Source organism: Ambystoma mexicanum, chromosome 3q (assembly GCF_040938575.1).
Source record: "Ambystoma mexicanum isolate Mex_15411 chromosome 3q, UKY_AmexF1_1, whole genome shotgun sequence".
Classification (NCBI taxonomy): domain Eukaryota; kingdom Metazoa; phylum Chordata; class Amphibia; order Caudata; family Ambystomatidae; genus Ambystoma; species Ambystoma mexicanum.
Genome location: NC_090926.1, coordinates 305,219,485 through 305,246,506, shown reverse-complemented (window position 1 = coordinate 305,246,506; position 27,022 = coordinate 305,219,485). Strand labels below are relative to the sequence as shown.

At 51.1% G+C, this 27,022-nt stretch overlaps 1 protein-coding gene across 3 annotated transcripts in view; it reads right to left on the bottom strand.

Annotated features, from left to right (window-relative positions):
* The window catches only part of PRKAG1 (protein kinase AMP-activated non-catalytic subunit gamma 1), a 458,467-nt gene that overhangs the window by 47,349 nt on the left and 384,096 nt on the right, over positions 1–27,022 (bottom strand). For all 3 annotated transcript variants that reach the window (XM_069653840.1, XM_069653841.1, XM_069653842.1), the window contains exons 10-11: positions 20,263–20,300; positions 11,303–11,449 (exon numbers count right to left, since the gene is read on the bottom strand). In XM_069653840.1, coding sequence (XP_069509941.1) covers positions 11,303–11,449; positions 20,263–20,300 — 185 coding nt within the window. The remainder of the gene's footprint in view (positions 1–11,302; positions 11,450–20,262; positions 20,301–27,022) is intronic.

Sequence of the window (27,022 nt, the reverse complement as noted above, 5' to 3'; positions counted from 1 at the left end):
CTCCAGGAGAATCTACTGAGCCAGCTCCCACTCGTGAGAGATCGCGCTCTGCCTGCTCAGAGCGTCCGCCGTCTCATTTTCGTCTCCGGCCAGATGAACTGCCGAGATCGAAATTTCCCACTGGATGGCCCAGAACCAGAGCTGCATCCCCTCCCTGCACAGAGGAAGAGACCCTGACCCCCCCACCCCCCTTTGTTGAGGTAGTGCATGGCCACTGTGTTGTCCGTCAGAATCAGGACATTCTTTCCTCGCACAGTCGGCAGAAAAGCCTTCAGGGCAAGCCTGACGGCCCTCAGCTCCAACAGATTGATATGGAGTCTGGACTCCGACGGAGACCAACGACCGCTGACCGTCAACTCGTTGGCATGAGCTCCCCATCCCGTGAGGGATGCGTCCGTCACGATCGTCACCTCCGGCTAGGGTAGCCAAAATGGAGCCCCCCTCATCAGATTGCCTTCGACAGCCCACCACAGAAGGTCCTGGGCGACCGAGGGCGGCACCTGAACGCGGTCCGACATCCTGCCGGAGGACTGTGACCACTACATCTTGAGAGCCCATTGTAGAGATCTCATCCGCAACCTGGCATCTGGCACCAGAAGAATGCCTGATGCCATGAGGCCGAGCAACCTCAAGAACTCGAAGGCCAGGAGAGTCTGGGCGTGTTGAAACTTGTGCACCATCTGCAGAATGTGATGAGCCCTCACCGGAGGAGGAAAACACGGCCCCAGGGACGTGTCGAGCACTGCTCCGATGTACTGGAGCCGCTGAGTTGGCGTCAAGTGGGACTTCTTTAAGTTGAGGGAGAAGCCCAGCTTGTGAAGGGAGTAGTAGGTGACTGACAGATGATCCAGGACTTGCTCGGGCGAGCACGCCCTGATCAAGCAATCGCCCAGGTAGGGGTAGACGTGAATCCCCCCCTTTCCTGAGATACGCTGCCACCACCATGAGCTTGGTGAAGACCCTCAGGCGGAGGTCAATCCGAACGGCAGGACTCAAAACTGAAAGTGCGAGTCGCCAACCGCGAACCGCAGGTACTTCTTGTGCTTGGGATGGATCGGCACGTGAAAATAAACGTCCTTGAGGTCGAGAGACACCAACCAGTCCTGAAGTTGAAGGGCCTGGAGGACTTAAGAAAGAGTAACCATCTTGAACTTGTCCTTCCTGAGGAGCTTGTTCAAAACGCGCAAGTCCATGATGGGTCTCAATCCCCCGTCTTTCTTCGAAATCAAAAAATAAGGGGAATACCATCCCTTGTTCCTCTCCGCTACAGGCACCAGTTCTATGGCACCTTTCTCCAGCAGGGATTGAATTTCCTGCGCAAGGAGCGGATCCGGACACTTCAAAGAGAGATTCCCTGGTGGATTATCATGAGGCCTCTGCCGGAAAGGAAGACAGTAGCCGTGGGCTATGATCTCCAGAACCCACACATCGGAAGTAATGGCACGCCTCTCTACAAGATGGCCTCATGACTGAGCTGGCACCTCGAGTACCCTGTTTTCCACCTCTGGCACTCGTATGGTGGCCCCTTTGACTTGCAACCCCTCTCGATTTACTAAAGGATGAGTAATATCAAAAGGAACCTCCCCTCCATTGCTGTCCCCTAGGACGAAAAGGCGGAGGTTGGCGAACTGCAGCGCTCAACGACTTCGCTGCAGCTTTGGAGGTCTGCAACCTCTCAAGGCTCTCGTCGGCCTTGCTGCCAAAAAGATGTTCACCGTCAAAGGGCATGTTGAGGAGCCGGGTTTGCACATCAGGAGCAAACCCGACTTCCGCAACCACGCAAACCTGCGTATTACGGTGCTTGCCGCCATGGACCGGCTGATGCAATCTACCATGTCCAGACCCGACCGAACTGACTCACACATGGCATCCTTGCCATCCTGCACGATAGCAAGAAAACCATCCCGTTCCTCCCCTTCGGGAATATGTTCAGCCGCTCAGGAAATGCAGTTCCACAGAGTGTGCGTGAAACGTGACAAGGCACATACGGAGTTGGCTGCCTGAAGAGCCATACCCCCCGAAGAAAACACCTTCGCCCAGCCGTCAAAACGTTTGTTGTCCCTATCAGGAGGGATGGTAGGGTACGACGCCTGCTTTGCGGGGGCTGTAGCCGCCTGCACCACCAAACTCTCCAGAGTAGGGTGCATGGTCAAGTAGCAGGGGTCGCCACTGGCTGGGCGATATTTCTTCGGCAAGGACTTGCTCACTGCCGGGAGACTCTCCGGAGAAGTCCAAGCCGCAGCCACCCTTCTCTGCAAGGCCATATGGAATGGCAGCACCGGATCAGTTGGTGGACCTTGGTCGAGGATATCAGTCAGGTCATCCTGCTGAAAATCCCCAAGGGGGGCCGACCACCCCAGGTAATCCATGACCCTCGACATCAGGCGCCGATATGAGGACTCGGCATGCGTGCCAGGCTCAGGCCTACCAAACTCCACCACCGGAGAGGTGTCTAGACCACTGGTGTCGTGCAACGACTGACGCAGGTCCTCAAGTTGACCATGATCAGAAAGGAGGTCATCAGGAACCTCACCTTCCTCAGAGCCCTCATCCACCTCAGAAATATAATCCAGAGGCCGGAAGGAGGGTACAGAAAAAGGAACAAAGACATGTTTAGCCTTGGCCAGAGCCTTTCTGGGGGATTCCACCGTGCCAAGGGGAACCTGCGACCAAGCCGCCTCGAAAGGCATCGATGGAATCGGCGTCGAGCGCGGCGCCGACAGCATCGACGACTTCCTCGGAGGCGGAGCCTCGAGAGTCCGTCGACGACCTCAGTGCCGCAGGCGTCAATGTCTTCTTCGAAGACTTCACAGGTTCTTGCGGTCTCGAGGGCGTCGAGGACTGGGACCTGGAATGGGCATGTCTAGAGCGACCATGCTTGTCCGACCAGGACCTCGAAGGCGTCCGGTGGTCGCGACCACCGCTCTAGCCCGAAGGCGTACAAGCTGCGTCTCTAGAACGGTCACGGCCAGCGTCTTTCGACGGCACGGACGGTCAATAGCCCTGCGATTGGAAAATAGCCAACATCTCCTTTCGGAAGGAATGCCATTCCTTAGGAGTAGAATGCTTGTTGGGACAAGCAACCTGCCGACAGGCAGTGTCCTCGGATGAGGACGGGGAAGGCGACCTGTGACGGCGCTTCCTGGAGTGCCTCGAAGAGGCAGAGGAATGGCAGGACCGACTCCCAGACCAAGAACCCCCGGACTCACGACGATGCGGAGAGTCGCCCTTCGAATCATCCGTCGAAAGACCAGTGGAACGCAACTTCCGGGGCTTGGCCACCTTACCGACAGACAACAACTTCTTACGCTCCCGCAAGGCCTTCGATGTGAGCGATTGGCAGTCGACACAGTCATCCGTATCGTGGTCCTTCCTGAGGCACCAGAGGCAAGCGTTGTGCGTGTCCGTCACCGACATCTTGGACCCGCACACCCGATACTCCTTAAAACCGGACCGTGGGGTGGAAGAAGCCAAAGACATAAGAAACAGGTTCGAAGAACCGAAAGAACAGGATTCAGTAGAACCGAGGCGCGCCAAGATCTCTGAAGCAAACACGTTCGCGGAAAAAACGGAACTGAGGCTACAGGCGTCGTGCGTCCTACTTATAACTTCCGGTGATGTCGGCTTGACGGAGGCCCACGAGGACAGCGTATCTACGTCATCGACGCAGAAAACTTTCCGAAGCAGCACAGCTGTGGTGATTACTGTCATAGATATGGAATACGTCGGAGGACCCAAACCCCTCGAAGCGTTCTTTCCCTTTCGCAGTCTCTCCCAGTGGCTTCCTTGAGGTACCAACTTGGTCTCTTCTCCCTCCCTTACCACAGAGTGGAGAACAGAGTGTCTGCACTTAGATTGATAACCTGTCCACAAGTCAACACCCTTTATGAGGACCTTAATACAGAGCTAATGAAAGAAGGAAATCGGTTCCTAGCAGGTCTAACTGCCTATGCGAAGGACATTCCGATTTCCTGTGATTGTGAACAAAGTGACCTTTACGATAATCCTGTGCATGTTAAGAACTATTAAAAAGAAAGGACTGGATAGTTTCAATCGCAGAAATGAGAGCTTGAAAATTGGCGTATTCTCACTTGCTCTGCGATAAACCACACATTTCCTGCTGGGTTACCTAGGCAAATTTCCAAATGCTAGAGGTCGGACAGGTTTCCTAAGATTCCCCCTGAACATTCTACCCACGAGGGAAATTCTCCATTGCAAGCATAAGGAAATGTATAGCAATAGCACATGCAGACGATGTGATGGTGCAAGTGGAGACCTTAAAACATGTTCTGATTGAATGTCCAGGTACTCGCTTGCAAAGATTGAGAACATTTGCAAAGTTTGTGGATAAAGTATGGTGGTTGGAGACCCAATCCTTCTGGGATCCGCTTAGCTATGGTCATGAAAGTCTCTTGACCTGGGCGGTAATAACTCTCTTACTCGATCTCCGCATCTTAAAGTGAGTCTGAATTGAGGGGTGAATCAGAGGAAACGATTTCCTTTTTGGCTTATTATACCCTTAATGCCTTCTTTTTTTATGAAATCTGTATTAAAGTGTACATTTTAAGAATGTAATTTGTCTTGTTTTATTTATGTTTTTTCCATTATTATAACTTTGTGAAAAGTAAAAGGTTTTTATATTTACATTGACTGAAACAATAAATAAATATGTTTTTTTAAAAGATAACTTATGAGCTTAAATCTCCTTGTTGGAAAAGGAGAATCAGTGCAAATAGTTTCTAAACTGTTTTTTGAAAGGATAAACATCTTTGAAAATCAGACCTTGTGGAGTGCTGTCCAATCGTCATGCAAATTGAATGGTCTGTTGAAAAAAGCACTTTACAGCATGCCTGGCACTTTATTAACCCAAAAAGGCACTCTTGCACTTTTAGCACAAATGCGATAATTATATTAAATATTAGTTAAACAACTATGTGTTTTTATCACGATTGCCACTGTTTCAATTGTTTGTGTGGTTTATGACGAAAATAAATTGTGGTTTTATTGTCAAGAAGGGTGAATATCTTTTTGTGCAGGGACTTAAATCCACCAGAAGTACTCCTTTTGGTTGAAAAAAATATCTGAAGAGGGAGGGGAAGCCTATAACCTCAGCGATTTCTGTCCAAGGGCAAAGACATAATTGTAATTTCTGCATCTGAAACCTTTTGTACCTGAAATTGAATCTGACTATATTTATATGAGAATTACCTATATTTTGTTAGAAGTTCTTGTTATCCATCATAAGATATGCTACGTTTACTTACCTGTTAAATATAGTAATCATAGTACCATCTGAGGGCTGTGCCTGCAAAATGAAGCTCCCTGGGCCCACAACACCCAGGACTCTGCCTAAAAGTGTGGAAGCCACTTGGAACACTATGTCTGGCTCCCAGCGGGACATGTGACTATCTGGAGGTTTGTTTTCAATACTTTTATTTTGACCACATTCCACTTGGCTAGTGGACCCTTTGTAGCTCCGAAAGGGCAGGAAAGAGCATAGGACCAGAAACCCCGCTCAAGCTAGGACTTAGCAAGATCACCCTTTTCCTGACTTCTGCTTCCATGCAAAAGAATCTTAAGCCAGTGGGTGCGCTATCCATTAACCATAGAGCTTGTGTTACCTCACGGGAACTAGGAACATTGCTATTTTGAGCCTGTCAACTGCATTTTGGTTAACTATAGCCCGTTTTTAGGCCAACTCTGAACGTACACCTGCTTCTTTTCATCCAACCATCCACTCCCCGCTCAGTCTTTTCTGCTTAACTGCCTACCCTCTCTTTCTTGGGCTGCACCCTTTCTTCATTCTCTTCACTTGCCTATTTAATTTACCATTGATCATGCATCTTGACTTTGCTCCATTTCTCCTTCTACTCACTCTTCTCCTTTCTTCCTCTCCTAGCCATCAGCTTCAACTTAGTCCAACTTCTGCATCACACTCCGGCCTCTGCTTTTCCCCACCCTCACACGGCAGCCCTCAATTAAGAAGCTCCTCTGCTCCCAGAATCTCCAACCTCATCTATCCGCCTTAACCTACCACACAATAACTGCTCCTCTCCGCCACCTCCTATCACTCTTTTACTTGGCCCCTGGAACGATAATCCCTCTGCGAAAAGTCTTCCTACATCACTAACCACTTCGACTCTCATCACCCCCAACTTTCAAAGCCACCAGCCTTGAACTTAACTCCCTCCTATCTGACCACTGCCTCCACAACCAGCCTGCACATGCTTTTGGGAACTCTTGACCTTGTCTTTCCGCCCCCTTTTCACTCTTCTCCTCCGACCTCTCCATTGAACCATCCCCCTCTGGTCCCACCCTTGTTCACTTTAACATCTCAGTCACTCCACCTTCTACTCCTCATCTCCCCTCTTCAAGCACTAAGAGGAAATTCAAACAGGACCCTCTTCCTCCTTACCTTAATGATGCGAGGACTTCTCTCCTGCCTTTGCCCTATTCATGCCTCATCCATTGACAGTGTCTTCTCTGACTTTCACTATGCACTTTTGACTCCATATTATTCTCCTGTCCCTCCTTCACCCCTGCCACCTTGGAACTGATTATAAACTGTCTCACTGCTATTCGTCCCTGGATAGCTCTAAGCTGCCTTAAACTGAACTCCTCAAAAACAAAAGTCAGTTTTACCCAGTTTCCAATTGTTCAGCTGGATTTCTAGAATCTGGCCTGGTGGGCAGATTTTATGATGCCACCCTAGTTATAGTTGACAGGGGAACTCACACTGAGGTAGCTATTTTGAAAATCGAGAAAAGTCTGAATTTCTGGGTGAAGTTGCCCCTAGCAATGATGGGACGAGGTGCAATGCTGAAGATGGTGGTCCTACCTAGGCTCCTGCATTACTTTAGTAATATTCCATACATGATACCTAAGAAGTTTTTTGCTAAACTGAACAGTATGTGTAGGGACTTCCTGTGGCAAGGTACCCGAAACAGCGTGGCGCTATGGAAGCTGCAGAACTTTTATGAAAAAGGGGGGAATCAAACTGCCTAATTTTGAGGTTTATTATGTGGCGAGCCAGCTACAATATGTGGCCAAATGGCTCTCAGATGAAACGACCCCTGAACTAAGGTTGTTTGGGCATGATTGCGCCCCATTCCACTTGAAAGAAATGATCTGGCTGCCTGAGCCAGAAATGAGAGGGTGCCCGAGAATGATGATGCTTGGGTGGAAAATGTGGTGTAGAGCATGCCGGATGATGGAGAACCCATTCCTGGTACCGCTGGTCGCATTGGCGGGGGAAGATAGGCAGCTGAGGGTGATCATTAGGACCCACTGGGAATCGGTGGGGTTGGTGACGTTAGGGGACATATGGCAAGAGGGAACCATTAAGGATTTCGAAGTGCTAGTGGAAGAAACGGGGCTACATACGGGCCAATATATTACATATCAGAGAATGGTACAGAGAATCAGAGAATTCGGAAAACGTGGCCTGAAACTGTATTGGAAGAAGAACCGGGGGGCAATATATGACATATCTGAAGAGGGGCATGAGATTTCTAGACTGTATGAGATGGTGATGAATAAGGTCGGGAAGGAGCTGACACAATTGAGACTAGACTGGGAAGCAGAAGTGGGAGCCCCGATAGAAGATGGGATCTGGGAATGTGCCCTAGGATACCACAAGAAGGTGTCTAGGTATGCAAGATTAAAACAAATACAATTGTATGTGACGCACAGAGCATACATGACACCTCTGAGGATATCCAGGTTTGCAAACGCTGGTCGACAGGCATGTCCCAAATGCGACGTGGAAAAGTCTGACATGACACATATGTTTTGGTCATGCCCAATAATTGGGCGTTTCTGGGGTGAAGTGGCACAGAAACTAGCGGAAAAGGGGTTTACGATCATCTTAGACACAGCCTGGGCCTGCTTGCTGGGAGGGTTCCCCAGATCACAGAAACTTAAACATGTTGGAAAACTGAAAGATTTAGCATACGCGCTTGCAAAAAGAAGGATTGCCATGGGATGGAAAACGTGTCACTAGCCACGAGTGGAGGTGTGGTGGAGGGAGTTGCAGAAATGAGAGGAGGCTGAAACGATGGTATGGCAAGAGGCGAGTAACGCAAGGGGGGGGGGGGGAGGAGGAGGCGGGAACCCTGATGGCATGGAAATCATTAATAGCAGAATTATTTGGAACGATACAAGATCTGACAGAATCCACGGGAAGCAATACCCCGCCACGGGCAGCAAATACAGAGTGCAAGGTATAAATAGGCTCATGAGGGGGGTGTGATGGGGGGGAGCAGTGACCATGATTAAGTAATTAACAATTGAACTATTGTACAATGCACTGCGTGTTTGGTTTGTATTGTTTGGTTTGGAAAATCAATAAAACCTGTAAAAAAAAAAAATAAAAAAAAAAAACGGGACCTCTGAGAGGTTAGTCAAAACCCAATCAAGGTAGTAATGGATAGCAGTCAAGGCTATTCTCAGGAGAGTGTGGGTGTGGGTCCACAATGAGCCCACTTTGTGAAGCACACAATTGAATGTAGATACGAACGCATAAAAACATAGTATTTAAGTGATGCAAGGGAAACGGGCATTCTCGGCGAGAGAAACAGTAGATGTCCTCCTCCCACTCTCCCTACTGTGAAGGGTCGGAGCCTAGTGAAGGCCTGTGTAGGCCGAAGTCAAAGTTCTTCGAAATCGAGGCTCTCTCCAACACAGGTAGCTGGAGCTGTCCGTCTAGCGTTGCCAAAGGTTACTTGATAGCGATATGAAATTAAGGATGGAACGGCAAATATAATTTTAAACTTTGTAATAATAAAGGCGTATAGCCAGGAATCTCTAACACGTGACCGACTGTGATAGTGGGAAAAAAACAATCTGAGGGACATCAACGCATGAAGGACCATGGGCCCAGTAGATGTCACACTAGGGATAGTATTACAAACGCGCCCAGTCAAATTCCCTTTTCGAGTTTTGAAAACAAGTCATGCAATACTTTGCGAGTACCACTAAATGTTGGCCTATGCATAACAAGTGAATCTAAGTAGATACAAGCATCAGAAATACGATTACAGTGAGTGATGTATGCATACAGTCACCAAGGGTCCTTAAAATGCATGTGATGACTTAAATCACGAAAGGAGGTAAATAAGTGATGAATTAAAGAAGGAACCAAGTGACAAGTGGTTTCCCCTAGCTCCAACAGTCCAATCCCTAAGAAGAGTGGGGCCTTGAGTCCAAAAGACACAATGCTTCTCCCCGGAATGTAGCTGTAAAAGGTAAGTTACTTAGGTTTGTGATTGTTCAAAAGAAGAGATGCAACAATGTTACTAAGTAAATAAATTGTGTTCTTGTCTTTCAGGTTGTACTACTCCGGTTTGACAACCAAAAATGGAGAAATGCCGAATGAACAGATGCAGCTCCCTCCAAGGCACTTCACAGGATGGGGAAAGGAGATTTTCAGCGACGACTGCTGCACAGACGACAGCAGGCATCCTTCCAGTCCCGGTTGTAGAAGTCCTTCCAGGACAGGATCCCTTGAAGGCAGGAGGCTGAAATCCACCTGGAAAGCAATTTATAACACAAGCTGGCGACCAAAATTCTGTCTGAAAATGCAGAACGGCAACGGTTCTACCGAGGGAGCCCACTGGAGAGCTGGATAGTTCACTGGGTAAGTCCAGGGATGCTTCTAAAGGTTCAGGATAGCTCGATCCTCGAGAGCACATTGAGACAAGTTGGATGCATTGTGATGCTGGAAATGTATTGGAGGGACAGGGCCTCCATGTCCTTGTCCTGTACTCCCTTATGTGTGTTCTGTGTTTTCTACACAGGAGTCCAGTTGGGACTCCTGGCAGTGCAGCTCTTCCTCTTTTTGGTTGTGGTGAAAAGTGACCCTTGGGATACCCTTATGGCACCCATGGGTGGGGGTACAACCCTGTACCCCTAGTGTATGTTTTTTGGCACTTGTGTGTGGCCCACAGAGCAGGGTATGGGCTGGTGGCACCTCAATGCTGAATTTGACAGGTTCTCTGAGTATCCTCCATTATGGCCCTGCCATATGAATCAGTAGATTCCTGATAGGAGGCAAGATGGCCCCTGTGGCCTCTTGGTTTCTATTACCTGTTACCTTGTTTTCCCAAAATCAGGGGAAGCCCTGACTCTGTCCCTTCCCCTGACTGGCTGTTGGGTGGAAGAACCACATATGGTATTGTGGGGAAGTCCAGGCCAGACTAGCTGGAGCCTTCCCAGTGACTGTATGCTGTGGGTAGAGGAAAAGGGAAAGGGATGCCAATACCCTAGAAAGGCTTGGGGGATACCGTCTACCCTATGAAATGGAAATGGGTGATATCATGTCTCATTTGTGGGGGCCTCCTCCCCTCTTTCCAAGTCTGCCTCGCCCAGGTGATCCTCCCTTGCATATCCACCCCCAGGGTCACAATCCAAAAGCGATGGCCTATGAAATGGAAATGGGTGATATCATGTCTCATTTGTGGGGGCCTCCTCCCCTCTTTCCAAGTCTGCCTCGCCCAGGTGATCCTCCCTTGCATATCCACCCCCAGGGTCACAATCCAAAAGCGATGGCCTTTCCCTGGCCACCTGGGAGGAGGATAACGCGGGGAGAGAAGTGAGGACACCCTCAGAATCCTCACACCTTCCTCTCTACTCCTTCCTCCCTCCGGAGAAAGTCCTCAACTTTGCTACTGGCGCTCTACAACCTACCCAGATCCTCCCCCACTTCTACCTACTGAAAACATGCTGGTTGGCTCTACACCACAACTGTTCCCTTTTCAAGTTCTTTCATGTAGCCGACAACATTATCAATGATCTTGGTGCTCAGTACCGGTCTGCTTTTATCTCATCTTACTCACCATCTCATTCCCTCTGATCCTCCTTTGCACCCAACCTCACTGTCCCATAGCCTCTATATGCCTCCTTTTACTTCCGCTCCTTCTCCCTGCCTGCCCCACTCCAATGGAACGCGCAGACCATAACAATCAGAGTCAGCCCATCTGTGCACCTCTTCAATGCTCGGCTTACAGTTAACTTACTTTCTGAAGAGGGAGCTCCACTTGCCACCCCCCATCTTGCCTACCAGATCTCACCAGTGACGCTTAATGTAATTTTTATAAAGTTACTGAGAACTTTCTTGGAGGGACATTTGTTGCCCCATTGTGTGTGCAATACAGTTTATGTATGTTGAAGACAGTACCCGTTAGCTTCCGACTCCCCTACAAAATCAGTCTAAAAACCCATCCTCAGCTCCTAAAGAACCCCAGCTTTGACCCTCTGCACCCCGTCCTGTGTCTTCCCTTAATAACCCCAGCTTCCAAATTACCTCGGCTTCCACAAGACGATTAATAATGGTCTCCAGCGTTTCATGTTTGTAGCACTTGAGTACGCCCTCAAAGTACTGCGAGCGATGGCGGAGCGCTTTTGTTACAGACACATCCAGGTTGTTGTAGGTCTTCTCAGCTGCCAGGTTCTGCGGAAAGGGACAATCTTATTAGTCAGGAAAAGATAGTAATGTAAGAGGAGGAAAAAGACTGAAGAAAAAGAAAGTGATTATTATGGGGCCTATGAGGACTTCATGAGCATTATTACTGACCTCACAGACGCCCCAGCATGCCATAGCTACAGATTGTTCTACTCACAAAGACACCCCATGATGTGCCATGCTTAAAACCCAGTTACTTCCCTATTCAAACACTGGACTACCACGACGGGCATGGAAGTTTCTTACCTGTAAGGAACAAGTTACTTACCTGTAACTGTTGTTCTCCAGCATGGGTCTGGCATGGATTCACATGCTCATGAATATTCCCCGTCGTCAGGCTGGGAATCCTCAGTAAAGAAAAATCAGTATCAGTTTCGTTTCTGATCTGTCTTTCGTAGTAGTAACCAATCACTGATCTCTGCGTCATACACCACAGCCAATGACTGCCATCTCCCTAAGCCCCGCCTCTGGCAGCCATCTTCAGATTTGGTAGCACGTGAAGTGGCAGTATGACCAAGTGAAGAGCCGCACAGGGGTAGGCGGGAGGGTTCCCATGTGAATCCATGCCAGATCCATGCTGGAGAACAACAGCTACAGGTAAGTAACTTGTTCCTTCTCCAGCATGGGGTCTGGCATGGATTCACATGCTCATGAATAAAAGAATACATAGCAGTACACACATGCACAACCACGGGAGGTGGCAAAGGCTCAACATTAAGCATTACATCCAAAACTCAACATTAAGCAATTCTTACCTCCTCACCAGGCTCACCTTAGGCGAACAGGTTGCGCAGCACTGCTTGGCCGACCCTGGACTCCTCCCTGGAATCCCGATCGACGCAGTAGAATTTCGTGAAGGTGTGCGTCGACCTCCACGTAGCAGCCCTGCAGATGTCCAGCAAGGGCACACCAGATAGGAACGCCGTGGTAGCTGCGATCGCTCTGGTGGAATGGGCTCTCGGACGGCCAGGCAGCGGTTGGTTTGCCAACCGATGACAGTACATGATACAGCCGGCGAGCCATCTGGAAATGGAAGCCTTCGAGAGAGCCTTCCCCTGATTGACAGGTCCAAAGTTCACAAAAAGTTGTGACGTCTTCCGAAAAAACTTTGTGCGGTCCACGTAGAACTTCAGCGCTCTAGCCACATCCAGCGAGTGCAAAGTCCTTTCAGCCGGCGACGAAGGCGACTGGAAGAAAACAGGTAACACCAAAGGTTCGTTGAGGTGGAAGTCTGACGGTACCTTGGGCATGAAGGAGGGGTGCGTCCTGAGCACTACCCTCATGTCGTGAAAAGTCAAGTACGGGGGCTTGCAGGAAAGGGCCTGGATCTCTCCCACCCGTCATGCGTAGGTGATGGCCACAAGAAACGCCGTTTTCCACGACAAGAACTTTAACGGAGCTGAGTGCAGAGGCTCGAACGGAGGTCCCATGAGCTTGGTCAGCACCACGTTGAGCTCCCACGCCGGGGCCGGGGCCTTCACCGGCGGGAACGATCTGAACAGTCCCTTCATGAATTCTTTCACCAGACGATGAGACCACAAAGACGTCCGTCCCGTGGTTCTGGTGTATCGGGAGATCGCAGCAAGATGAATCTTGATGGAAGGGTGCGCCAGCCCAGCCTTGGCCAGCGTCAGCAGGTACGGCAGTACTTGAGGAGTCGTAATCCGTAGAGGGTTAATCTTCTGTGCGTGGCACCAGACAGAGAACCTCTTCCATTTGTGTCCGTAGCATTTAAGAGTTGAGGACGCCCTGGCCTTTGCAAGAAGCCCTCTGCAGTCGGCCGGTATGTCGTAACCTCCAAACTCAAACGCTGCAGGTGCCAGGCCTGCAAGTTCAGCGACTTCGGGTCGTGGTGGAGGATGGCGCCTCCTTTCCTGGAGAGCAGATCCGCGTCCACTGGCAGCTTGATTGGCGGGGACGCTGACAAGTCCAGAAGGTCCGGGAACCATATCTGCCTCGGCCACGCAGATGCGACGAGGATCATCCTGCACCGTGACCTCTTGAGCTAGTTGATGAGCCGGATCAGCAGCGGCAATGGAGGGAACGCATATAGGAACAGGCCCTCCCAGGGGAACGAGAACGCATTGCCCATGCTCCTCAGCTGGGGAAACCTGCTGGCGAACCTCCGGCACCTGGAGTTTGTCGCCGTCGCGAACAGATCGATCTGGGGTGTGCCCCACCGTCGGAAGAGGCGGTCCACTAGATCCTGTCGTAGTTCCCACTTGTGGCACGAGCGCAGCTCCCTGCTGAGCGAGTCGGCGATGGTGTTTTTTATCCCTGAAAGATGAAACGGCACCAGAAACATCCCTTGGGCGACGGCCCAATGCCACAGATCCTGAGCCTCCTTGGACAGGGCTGGAAATCTGGTACCGCCCTGCTTCCTGATGTAGAACATGGGAGTGGTGTTGTCGGTGAAGATCCTCACCACCTTGCCCTTGAGGGACGGAAGAAAGGACCTGAGGACCCAAAACACTGCACGGAGTTCCAGGACGTTGATATGGAGGGACTTCTCCGTCGGCAGCCAAAGGCCCCTTGCGTGCAGATTTTCGGTGTGCGCTCCCCACCCTTCCAGGGAGACATTCGTGGTCACTGTCTTCTGGTGGTCCGGGGTCTGGAAGTCCATGCCCGCCGTCAGATGCGCGTGGGTGCCCCACCACCGGATCGCTCGTCGGAAGCTCTCGTCGAGTGTGATCCTGTCCTCGAAGCTGCCCGTCGTCTGGATCCAGCGAGCGTCCAGGAACTCCTGTAACGGGCGCATCCGAAGCCTGCACAGGCGGATGAGATAAATGCAAGAAGACATCATTCCGAGGAGGGACTTGATGGACCTCACCCTGGCCGCGTCCACAACCAGCATCCGCTGCACCTTGCCCAAGATGGCCCTCGTCCTTTCCTCCGACGGAGAGGCCAGAAGCGCCACTGTGTCGAGCTTCGCTCCCAGAAACAGTGCGTCTCGAGCGGGCACCAGGTGGGACTTGGCATAGTTTATGGAGAATCCCAGGTCCGTGAGTAGTTGGACGGTCCTCGCCGTGTGCTCCGCGGCAAGCTCCTTTGTCTTTGCTCGGATGAGCCAGTCGTCCAAGTAGGGGTAGACGTGGATCCCCTCCAGGCGCAGCCGCGCCGCCACCGGTGCGAGGCACTTGGTGAACACCCTGGGTGCCGACCTCAATCCGAAGGGAAGGGCTCTGAACTGGTAGTGACGCCCTTGGACCACGAGAACCTTTCGGTGTCCCTTTAGGATGGGGATATGGAAGTAGGCATCCTCCAAATCCAACGCCGACAGGAAATCACCCTCCTCCAGTTGACCCAGGACGTGCTGGAGGGTGACCACCCGGAACTTCTGTGCCTTGATGAATTTGTTCAGTCGTCGTAGGTCCAGGATGGGACGCCATCCTCCCGTCTTCTTCACGAGGAAGTATCTTGAGTAAACTCCGGAGCTCCGAAGCCTCTTTGGGACGAGCTCGATGGCGCCTTTCTTGAGCATCGCCTTTACCTCCAAGAGAAGTAGAGGGACGTGATGTTCCTTCCTGGCCACGGGGGGGGGACGTGCGGGAACTTCTTTAGAAACTTGAGCGCGTGACCCTGGGCCAGGGCGTCCAGCACCCAACGGTCGGTGGAGATGGACTCCCACACGCTGACTAAGCTCGCCAGCCGGCCTCCCACCGGGGTGCTTCGGTGGGGGCCCGACCCCACGGCCGGTTCAGTCCTGCTTCGACGAGGCTTTGCCGCCTTGTCCTCCTTGGCGACAACGGCGGGGTCCGCCCGACTTGCCTCGTCCCCTGTAGGCTTCCTGTGACGACGAACCGCTTGACGATAGGTGGAAAATCCGCCGCCGGAACCTTTGGAGGCACCCTGCTTGCCTCCGCCGCTCCGAAAGGGCGGCCGTCGTTGCTGGAGAACACCAAGAGCCCGGGCCGTCTCTGTGTCCGTCTTGATGGCTTGTAGGGAATCGTCCACTCTTTTCCCAAACAGGTTGCTCCCGTCGAACGGCATGTCCAAGACTCTGGTCTGCACGTCCGGACGAAAGTCAGTTGCCTTGAGCCATCCACGCCGTCTAAGGCACACGCTGTTGCCCAACTGGCGAAATCCAGTGTCAGCGATGTCCATCGCTATCGTAATGGCGTGGTCCGACGCCACTTCTCCTTCCTGCAAGATCTCTAGGGCCTCTGCCCTCTTGTCGTCTGGTGGGAAATCCAGCAGGGAGGCGATTTTGTACCACAACTCCCTGTCGTAGCGGGCTACGATAGCCAAGGCGTTAGCAGCCTTAATCGTCGTCGCTGCCGATGAGATGACTCTGCGTCCCATCGTGTCCAACTTCTTTCCCTCGCCGTCCTGCGGGGAGGTTGAGGTAGAGACCGAGGCCCCCCCCCCGCTTTCTTCCTGGCCGCCGCGGAGACGACCGAGTCCGGGGTGAGCTGTGCCCGAAGGCACAAGGGGGCCGCGTCCCGGACCCGGTACTTCTTCTCGTACCGATCCCTTCTCGCAGGCGTTGTGGATGGGTTCTTGAGGAGGGCGAGACCCTCATCCCAGATATCGTCCAGTAGAGGTACAGCGAGGACCGTCTTCCTCTTGGTCTTGCGCCGTTGATAAAGGAAACCTTCCTTCCTTCTCTTCCGGGCAGAGCTGGAAAAGCTCGGATGCCCTGGCGATCATGGCATGAAACGATCCAATCTCGTCGGGCGGGGAAGCCCGGGGAGGAGGTGACGACGGGAGATCCTCGTCGTAAACCTTGTTGTCTGTGCCCGTCGCGGCCGTGACAGTCCCCATATCATCCCCACGGGTCGTGGACGCGGAGGAGGGCTGAGCAGGGCGCGATGGTTGAAAAGGAGGTGGAGGATGAATCCTTCTTCTCTTAGGAGGAGGGCTCCCAGAAGGGCCTGGCTCCGGGTCCCCCGTCGGGAGAGGTTCCTCCGTTGGTGGTAACGGCAATCTCGTCCTTATCTCCGAGCATCAGAACTGTATAGCCAACAAAATGGCCACCAAGTTGTCTTGCGGCACTGGTTGAGGGGAGTCTGATGGGCGGTCAGGAGCCCCGTCGGCACCCTCGACGTTCTCGTCGTCTCCTACGTCGGGGTCCCTCCCGACGGGCTGGTCTTCTTCCACGCCAACGCCGTGGCTTAAGACTTCGATCAGCTCCTCCTCAGAGGTTGAGGCCGAATCCACGTCGACCTCCTGTCCCCCCCTTTTTCTTCTCCGTCGGAGGTTTCACTGGCCTCCACAGGCTGAGCCAGGGTCGCCGCGACTGTCTCGATAGAGGCCTTGGCCAGATGGATTAAGGCTTTCACCACCTTAAGTGCGCTCACCGCCTTCTCCTTGGGGGGGGAGGGTCACCGCCTTGCTGCCCCTCCGATGGGGCCTTCGAGCTCGACCGGGGTCTCTCCAGGAGCTTTGCCAGGTGCTCGGCCTTCCTCTTACCCGAGCCAGAGCGTTGGCTCGTGGTTGATGGCGCCGGGGAGGATGCGCCCTGCCTGGCGCCCGTAGAGCCCGACCGTTCGGCGCTCCCGGTGCCAGCGGACTCGCGGTGCTTGGCCTTCTGTTGGACCCCCGTCGCCGGGGCGCCCTCAAAGGTCTTAGAAGACCGCTCGGACTTCTTCTCGCTGACGGGCTCTTCCCTTCCAGCCAGTTGGCGAGACGCAGATGGCGGTCCTTCATGGTCCGCTCCGACATATTGCCGCAAAACGCACAGTCCTTCTCCACGTGCGTCTTGTCCTCATGCAGGCAATAGAGGCAAAGGGAGTGTTCGTCCTCCTTAAAGACATTCTGAAGCTGGCATCCAGGGCAGACCCTGAACAGCTTTCCGGGCGTCGAGCTTCCCTTCTCCTGGGCCATGATCGAGATGGGCCTGAGAAACTTCTGGAGTCCTCCAAAAGCGTGGCTCGACGAAATCTTCACCCTTGAGGGGCGTAGAAGAATCCGACACGGGTCCCCGTTGATCGGATAAAGAAACGGTGGAGCTTGAGGCTCTTTTGACCGAAAGAGAGAACATTTTCCTAGGAAAAAACGCGAAAAAGGCACTAAAGCTCGAGAGCAATAGCACGAGGATCCCAACACTTGAACGTGCGGTAAAAATCTGAAGATGGCTGCCAGAGGCGGGGCTTAGGGAGATGGCAGTCATTGGCTGTGGTCAGTATGACGCAGAGATCAGTGATTGGTTACTACTACGAAAGACAGATCAGAAACGAAACTGATACTGATTTTTCTTTACCGAGGATTTCCAGTCTGACGACGGGAAATATACATGAGCATTTGAATCCATGCCAGACCCCATGCTGGAGAACTATTGTTCTCCAACATGGGGTCTGGCAGGGATTCTCATGAATATTCACTGACGAAAGGCCTGGGAATACTCGGTTAAAGGGAAACCAGTTTCCCTTTCACTTGCAAACTGTATTTCTCTTCTAAACCAATCACTGTACTCTGGGTCATATTGCCCCCAGCTAATGCCAGTCCTCCCCCTAAACCCCTTCTCTGGCAGTCATCTTCAGATTTGGAAAGCACGTAAAGTGGCAGTATGACTATGAAGAGCAGCAGAGGGGTAGGAGGGAGGATTTACATGTGAATCCATGCCAGACCCATGCTGGATATCAATAGTACAGGTAAGTAACTTGTTCCTTCTCCAGCATGGGGTCTGGCATGGATTCACGTGCTCATGAATAAAGAATACATAGCAGTACAACATTACACAACCACAGGAGGTGGCAAGGCTCAACAGAAGCCTTGCCACCGTCGTCCTTCATGTCCTTGTGGACCACGTAAAGGGACTTCTGGTCCTCAGAAACTTCCATGGCCTGGAGTACAGCCGGTGGCTACCCCGGTTCTTCAACACCACACATGCCCTTTTTGCACCCGAAGGGGTTGTGCCGGGCTCAGAGACGGCATCCTCTTCTCTGGTGTGCCAGCAGGCTTCGCCATTGCCCCAGCTGTTGCCTCCCGCCTCAGAGGCAGGGACACCCTGGGTGCAGTAGGGCCTACCTTCACGGGGACAGCCCCTTGGGCCTTCGAGAGAGCAGCCGCTACCAGCGCAATCATCGACGAGAAGATTTCCCCTGCGCCGCTTGGGCAAGTCAGACACCTTTTCTTCTGTCCTATGCTTCTCAGGTTTCTCACGCAGCTTAGATGATGATTTCGTCTTTGAGAAGGAGCTCAATCGCTGGCTGGCGAAGGAAGCAGATGGTGAGGTTGATTGCACCCTGCCCACTGCGGGACACACTTGCGTGGTGGCCCCGATGGAACTCTCAGTGCTTGGCCTTATCTTGGGCCAGCACGGATGGGGCACCCTCAAAGGACTTAGAAGGCCTCTACTCGGACCGGCCGAGGCATGACCCTGCTTCAGGCGCGGGGCAGAGGCCTTGGCGTTTAACAATGCTGCCGGTCTACTGTGCCTTCATCGTTTTCTTGGAGAAGCTGAGGCAGATCTCGCACTCTCCTTTGTGGTAGGGGTGAAGGCAGTAGAGGCATTGAAGGTGTTTGTCCTCCACAAACACGTTCCGTAGTCCGCACCTGGTGCAGAGCGTGAAAAGGGACCTTCCTTCCTTCTCCTCTGTCATGAGTAGGTGCGGAGTAGGCCTGATGGCCTTCTGAAAACTTTTGAAGGAACTTTGACGATCCTTGCCCTTGAGGGGCACTGACATTGAATGACGAACGGATCCCTGCTGTTGAGAGATGGAGAGAAGAGCACACAATCTCTTTTTCACAAAAATAGAAACTTTTTCTATTGAAAAATGAAAAAAATGTGGAAGTAGCTCACAGGTCAAAACTCGAGGACTCCCAACACGTGCAGTAAAAATCTGAAGATGGCTGCCAGAGGAGGGGCCTAGGGAGAGGACCGTCATTGTCTGGGGCAGTATGACCCAGAGTACAGTGATTGGTTTAGAGGAGAAATACAGTTTTGTGGTGAAAGTTGAACTGTTTTTTCTTTCACCAAGGATTCCCGGCCTGACGACAGGGAAATATTCATGAGCATGTGAATCCATACCAGATCCCATATTGCAGAAGTCTGCCATCCTCAAAATGGTCTAAGCAGCCACCATCCCTAATCTCAGCCACACTAAGTGCCCTGGAAGATAGCTCAGCGGGTTGATCGCTAGCTGCTGCAATCTGGGTGCGATGTGCAGTTTAAAATTCAGGCAAGGCGAACTCAGCCTTTCATCCCTCCGGGGTTGATAAATGAGTACTAACTTTGGTTGGGTGATAATTGAATGTAAAAATGTTCTCTATACACAGCACAGCACAACCTCTTAGACATGCATGCTACACAATATCAAACACTGCTCTATGCCCACATCCATGCCCATTACAGCAATATTGTGCAACCCACAAGCGCTACGGGCACCCTACACAACATTCCCACTCAAACAAATGGCTGCCATCCGTACAGGTGGCACATAAAGTTTGGCCTTGATTTGGAAAAAGTATTTGTACAAGGCGTCATCATAAGTGGGGTCTCCATAGCGATCAGTGAATACGTTAGCTAGGCATGAAGGGTCCAGAAACAGCTGTTTTTTGTTTAAGAATGCTTGTAATTTCAGCCACAGAGGTTTCTTCGAATCTGAGTCAGGGTGTCTCTCCAAACATTGCAGGGTATTAAACACACATGTAAGAAAACACAGTTCCAGAATCAAACTGTATAATCTTGACCACCATCTTCATATTCCTGCCACCCTTCCCACTTATACATGGACCACCATCTTGGTGCAAAGAGCTCTTATTGACTGGCGTTCAAGCATTATATATGGTAATAACCAACATGTATTTCACAAAAAAACACAGGTGATACAATGGCAATATGTGGGTTTGTTACTTACAATCACATCGAACTTGGAATAAATGTCAACCACATGACCTACAAGACAAACAAAAAAAAACAGAAAATTAGGACTGACTACAGCAAACAAAGGAACCACAGGCAAGGAATGCTGTGAGGAGCTGGTTCACTGGAGACAGCCTCAATCTGGCCGAGCTAAGTGATGGTTCAGCCCACATGATAGCATTGTTAGTCCGTTGGGACTTTTGTTCCACCGAACAAGGCCCCCAGTTTAGTGTAGCAGAACCCTAAATTGTGCCAGATTGAATTACCAAATATTGTGTTGGTGGTGAGCTGGAGGTTACGGGAAATGTACAATACAATTTGAAATAGTTTGCTGGCATCACAATCAATAGAAGTATTACCATGGTACTTGGGGTACATAACGTGATCTGGCCACTTCTGGTGAAATGCCCTTACTTAAGGCTGAGGCTGCAATCAACACTTTTTCTAGGCAACAATCATTTTTCTTTTACTGTAAATATTTCATTATTATGACGCAGTTGCAAAACATTTGTTGTTCTTTCAGTATGTGGAGTTGAATGAGGGGCTAAGAGCCACAAAAGTCTATGCAAGTGCTACAGTATAGGAAAAAAAGAGGTGCAGTCCTAGATCAGAAGTGCAGTAGCCAGTGTGGGAAAGAGGAGTGTGAAACCCAATAGTTCTTGTTTTGCCAATGCTGTGTCTCCTGGTAGGCTGTGTGGCTAAGCCCAGTTTTAGGTTTCTAGGATATCTTTGGTGACAAGAGATGTTCCTCATCCCCATTGACCTGGCGGGAGTCCAGAACACCATCAACGACTCCCTCAGCAGGGAGTTGCGCTCCGGCCACGAGTGGGAACTTCGGCAAGACCAGGTGGACCGCATCTTCATCAAGTGGGGCATGCCCCAGATCGAACCTTTTTGCGACGGCAGCAAACTCCAAATGCGATAAATTCACCAACAGGTTCCACCAGCCGATGAGCATGGGGGACGCGTTCTCCTTTCCGTGGGAAGACCTGTTTCTGGGCGCGTTTCCCCGTTGCCTCTCCTGCTGCGAGTCATCAGTCAACTGAAATATTGCTGATGCAGGATGATACTCATCGCCCCGGCAGGGCTGAGTCAGATTTGGTACCCGGACCTTCTCAATCTTAGTGGTCACGGACCTGCTCACCAGAGGCGGCGCAATCCTGCACCACGACGGAGGATCGCAGAACCGGAGGGCTTGGCTCTTGTAGCCCTAGAGTTTGGAGGATATGAGTTGCCGCCGGACTGCAGGGAGGTGCTTGCCATGGCCAGAGCGACGTCAACTCTTAAATGCTATGGTCACAAGTGGCAGCATTTCGCTATGTGAGGCCGGTTGCAGAAGATCACCCATCTGAGGGTCAGGCCCCGCAGATCCTTCCATGCTTGTTGTCCTTGGCCAAAGCAGGGCTGGCGCACGCCTCTATCAAGGTGCATCTGGTGGCTATCTCCCGTTACACCAGGTCTCCTGGAAGTTCTTCCCTTTGGTCCCATCGTCTCGTCAAAGAGATCCTCAAAGGACTGTTACGATCTTTCCCACCGGTGAAGGCTCCTGCACCGGCGTGGGAACTAACATGGTACTGACAAGGCTCATGGGAGCCCCCTTCGAGCCTATGCATCAGGCCCCTCTGAAGTTTCTCTCGTGGAAAACGGCTTTCCTTCTGGCCATCACCTCTGCCAGGAGGGTGGGTGAGAGCCATGCCTTATCCTGCAAACAGCCATATCTGACTTTCCACGAATCGAGGGTGGTGCTGCAGACGCACCCCTCCTTCATGCCAAAGGTTCCGTCGGAATTCCACCTCCACAAACCTTTGGCATTACCAGTGATTTTTCCAAAGCCTTTGTCACCGGCTGAAAGGGCCTTGCATTAATTGAACGTTGCTCGTGCCCTGAAGTTCTACGTGACACACAAAGTTTTCAGAAAACATCTCAACTGTTTGTGAACTTTGGTCAGGTGAACCATGGGAAGGCCTTGTACAAGGCTTGCATCTCCAGGTGGCTCTCCGACTATCATACAGTCATCGGTTGGCCGACCGCTGCGTGGCTGTCCAAGAGCCCATTCCACCAGAGCGATCGCTGCGATAACGACGTTCCTGTCTGGTGTGCCCCTGCTGGACATCTACAGGGCTGCTACGTGAAGGTCTACGTACACCTTCAAGAGGTTCTACTGTGTTGACAGGGATTCCAGAAAGGAGCCCTGGGTCGGCCAAGCAGTGCTACACAACCTGTTCACTTGAGGTGAGTGTTCACATGCGAACCCCCCCTCCTACTCCGCTGCGGCTTTTCTTGGTCATGCTGCCACTGTACATGCTTACCAAATCTTAAGATGGCTGCCAGAGGAGGGGGTTAGGGAGAGGGCAGTCATTAACTATGAGCAGCATGACCCAGAATGATATTCATGAGCATGTGAATCCATGCCAGACCCCATGCTGGCGAAAGTGCTTCTGTTGGTGTTTAGTCCCAGGCAGAGCCACTTTTATTCACAGTTGACGCAAGCATATTACGCCCCCGGGGCTTGTATAGAGTTGCTAATCTTCCAATTTACTTTTCACCCCTATTATGATCCGCATGCAAGGTGCTAGCTCCAGGTCTTGTGTGTAGAGGGGCCAAACAGCAGCCAACATTAGAATAATTAGCTGCTTGTGCACTTGTGCAGTTACCATTAATGGGGAACGATGGCTCATGGAATAACTATTCGATGGGATAGGTCTAGGATAGCATTGGAGTAAGATTTACAGTTAATATCTAAGAAAGCGGTGTTGGGAAGGAGGAGAAACGATTATACAATGGTTGCCCGATTCCGACTCCCACCTTGGCCTTGGAACATGTTCGAGTTTAACAGTTGATGGAAAGGAAAGAAGAGAGCAGAGCTTGTAATTGAATGGGCCAACATAGGGATAACCAAAATGACAAAGGCATAGTGAAAAGCTAATGTGTTCCTCCAATGCCCGCACGCGCGTGCACACACACACAGAAAGACCAATATACTACAAGCCTAGCATGCTACAGCTCCTGCCAGCCGAACCCTGCAGCATACTGCCAACTGTGCGGATGCATCCTAAGCCTAGAAGGGCTCCATATATGCAAGGTATACGTTACTTACCTGCAACTATTGTTCTCCAGCATGGGTCTGCCATGGATTCACATGCTCATGAAAAACGAACACACAGCAGTACCACAATACACACCCATGGGAGGTGGCAAGGCTCAACAGAAGCAATTAACACTTACCCCTGGAACAGACTCAACCTCAAGCAAACAGGTTGCTTAGCACTGCCTCGCTGACTCTGGACTCCTCCCTGGAATCACTGCTGACGCAGTAGAACTTTGTGAAGGTATGTGTGGACCTCCAGGTCGCAGCTCTGCAGATGTCAAGCAGGGCCACACCAGAAATGAACGTTGTCGCAGCGATCACACTGGTGGAATGGGCTCTCGGACGGCCTGGCAGTGGCCTGTTCGCCAGCCGATGACAGTGCATGATGCAGCCGGAGAGCCACCTTGAAATTGAAGCCTTCGACAAGGCCTTCCCATGGTTCACAGGATCAAAGTGCACAAACTGAGAAGTCTTTCGAAAACTCTTCATGTGTGTAACGTAGAACTTCAAGGCTCGAGCAACATCCACTGAATGCAAGGCCCACTCTGCTGGCGACGAAGGTTTCGGGAAGAAAACAGGCAATACCAACGGCTCGTTGAGGTGGAAATTCGACAGAACCTTTGGCATGAAGAAGGGGCGAGTATGCAGTACCACCCTCGATTTGTGGAAAGTTAGATATGGCTGCTTGCAGGATAGGGACTGGATCTCACCAACACGTTTGTCAGAGGTGATGGCCACAAGGAAAGACGTTTTCCACGAGAGAAACTTGAGTGGGTCTTGATGGATAGGTTCAAAAGGCTCCCCATGAGCCTCACCAGCACAACGTTGAGTTCCCATGCCGGGACAGGAGCCTTCACTGGCAGGAAACATCAGAAAAGCCCCTTGACGAGTCGGTTGGACCACAGCGAGGATCTACTCGGGATCTGGGGTAGAGTGAGATGGATGTGGGTTGTTTGCCTGTAACGGGAATGCTTGCGGAAGAAAGAACTGTAGCTAACTTGACCGTTACAGTCAAACAACCCATACATTATGAATACACCCCCATAACCCTTAAGGGAGAATCTGTGGAGGCGTGACCCTCAGATGGGTAATCTTCTGCCACCGGTACCAAAATGCTTCCTCTTATGGCTGTAGCGCTTTAGCGTCAACGACACCCTGGCTTTGGCGAGGACTTCCCTGCAGTCCGCTGGCAACTCAAACTCCAAACTCTACGGCTGCAGGAGCCATGCCGTCAGGCTCAGTGATCCTGGGTCGTGATGAAGAATTGCACCTCCCTCACTGGTGAGCAGAACCAAAAGTACCGGCAACTTGACTGGAGGAGACGCTGACAGGCTGAGCAGGTCCACATACCAAATCTGACTCGGCCACGCCAGGGCGACGAGTATCATCTTGCATCAACACGGAGTGTGTTGATGACACGTAGCAGGAGGAAACGGGACGGGGGACGTACAGAAACAGACCTTCCCATGGGAAAAACGTGGCCTGCAAGCTCCTCGGTTGGTGGAATCTGCTGGCAAACTTCTGGCATTACTGGAGGACAGAATCCGAAGCAGAGGACGAGAGAAGATGCCAGCAGAACTCTGCTGGACCGCGAAGTGCCCGGTGAAGACCTGCAGCTGTGCTGAACTCGTTTTCAAATCGTCAAGGAAGATCCGCAAAGGACAATTTCCTCCCTTAGGCTGGTGCGAGCAACTAGCCTAGAGACAAACTATTTTGGCATTACCCCTGACTTGCAGCAACTTTCCAAGGCTGCTGAAGCCCAATAACCGGGGTACCGCAACCACTTGTGAGTGCACTGTTTTCTGAAGTCCGAATTCTGCCAGATCTCCGTAGGCATCCATTGGAACCTACAGAAGCAAGAAATCTGCGCCTAGAGTTCCCTCACCACAGGCCAGGACCGAGGGATCAAGGACATCCTAACCAGAGCTTTTCGTTCTTCATTGGCGCTGAGAAAAAGGCACCAAAACTACAAAGAGCTGCTGATTCGACAGAAATCCATTGCTGCCAAGTCCCTCTCTCGAGTGCTGCCGCAGGAGCCCGCCAAACGTCCTCTCTTTCGTCAAAACGTCCAAGTACCAGGAGCAAGGGTCTACTGGCATTGTGAAGGCAACTAGCTGGACACTTTCTTCATTTTCAAGGTACTGTGGGGCTAGGGTATTTTATCCTTTGGGGTGCTTCCTACCTTGGGAGTGTGTTTTAACCCAACTGCAAGTTGACCTCAACTTACTTGCATTGCCCTTACAGCTTGTGCTTTCTAAAGGTGACTCCTCTTGAGTTGCTGTGATTTCTGTTTTGAACACTGACCATTTAAGAAATTATTTCTAAGAAGAGCATCAAAACTTTGACTTTGTCCATTGAGTTTGGCTGTCCTGGCTCCCTAAAGGCCTCCTTCCAGAACTATTGTTTTTGGCAGTGTGTTTTCCCTTAGAGGTCTTAAACGTTGAACACTTTAATGCTGGGATAATTGACTGCATGCATCCCTTTGGGAGAATCTAACTGTTCTTATCACGTATCAGTCTGTTCTGATCCAATTATAGCCTTTCCTTTTGTTTTGTGCAGGGACTGGGTGGTACGTTTTTCTATGAGACACAGCACACAACGTTTTTTTTGTGGCAGAGTCTTGAGGAGGCCGAGAGCTGTTCGTTTTACCTTTCCAACGATCAATGAGCTACCAACATTGGCAGTGTGCTTCACCGAAGAGAGGCAGGGCTTTTTGCTCATAAACCCAGTCAACCCGCAGAGCGGCACAGAGTCAGCTGAGTCTTGAGGAGTTTTTGGAGGCTTGGCGGAGACTACAACTCCTCTCGGTTCTGCTGCCGGTAATGTATTTCCTACACACGGAGGCTGTCACATCACACGGCCTTTGAGCAAAAAACTTCTTTTCGATCAGCGTCGTCTCTAATCTGTGTAGATGCATCAATCCTTAACAGAAAGACGCGTGGGCGGAAACCAACTAACCAGCCACTGAATACCGCTGCAGGAAATACGAGACGTAATTAGAATGGTAGCTTCAAATGGGAACACAAACGAGACATCAGACAAAGAAATTCCTGTCTGCGGAAGTCGCTACACTGCCCGACCCCCCGCTCCCTGCTAAAGCCACCCCTTTCTCCATGCACACGGACTCGATCAGTGACAAAATTGACAAAGGAACAACACGCTGCCTTGCAGGTGAGTGAACAAGCGCAGCATATAAATGGGGCATGCAGGGAAGATGCAAGCAATCAAGGGGAGGAGGTGCGAGGTGCACTCATACAGGCGGCAGAAAAAAGCCATTACAAAATACTTAACCACCTAACAGATTCCGACCAGCAGCGGGTTATGGCCAGCTTCGCTGCACAGGACAAACAAAAACCTTGAGAGATATCCCAATCCCAGTTAACGCGAGAAGAAACAAATATAGAGAAAGACCCTACACTCGAAAATACCCACAGAGAAAATAAACATTCCCCGTGCACACGACGAGTGCAAAATGAAACTATAAACAATGACATGAAAAATGGAGGAATATAAACAAGAATGCACATCAAATTAGACAAATGATGAATTCAAGTTAGCTGAGAAGGAACCACAAAATCGATCAACAGAGAGCGATATGACACCATCAATGCTACAAAAATATAAAAAAAATAAAAAAAGGGCTATCCAGGCGAAGCAACAGTGCATC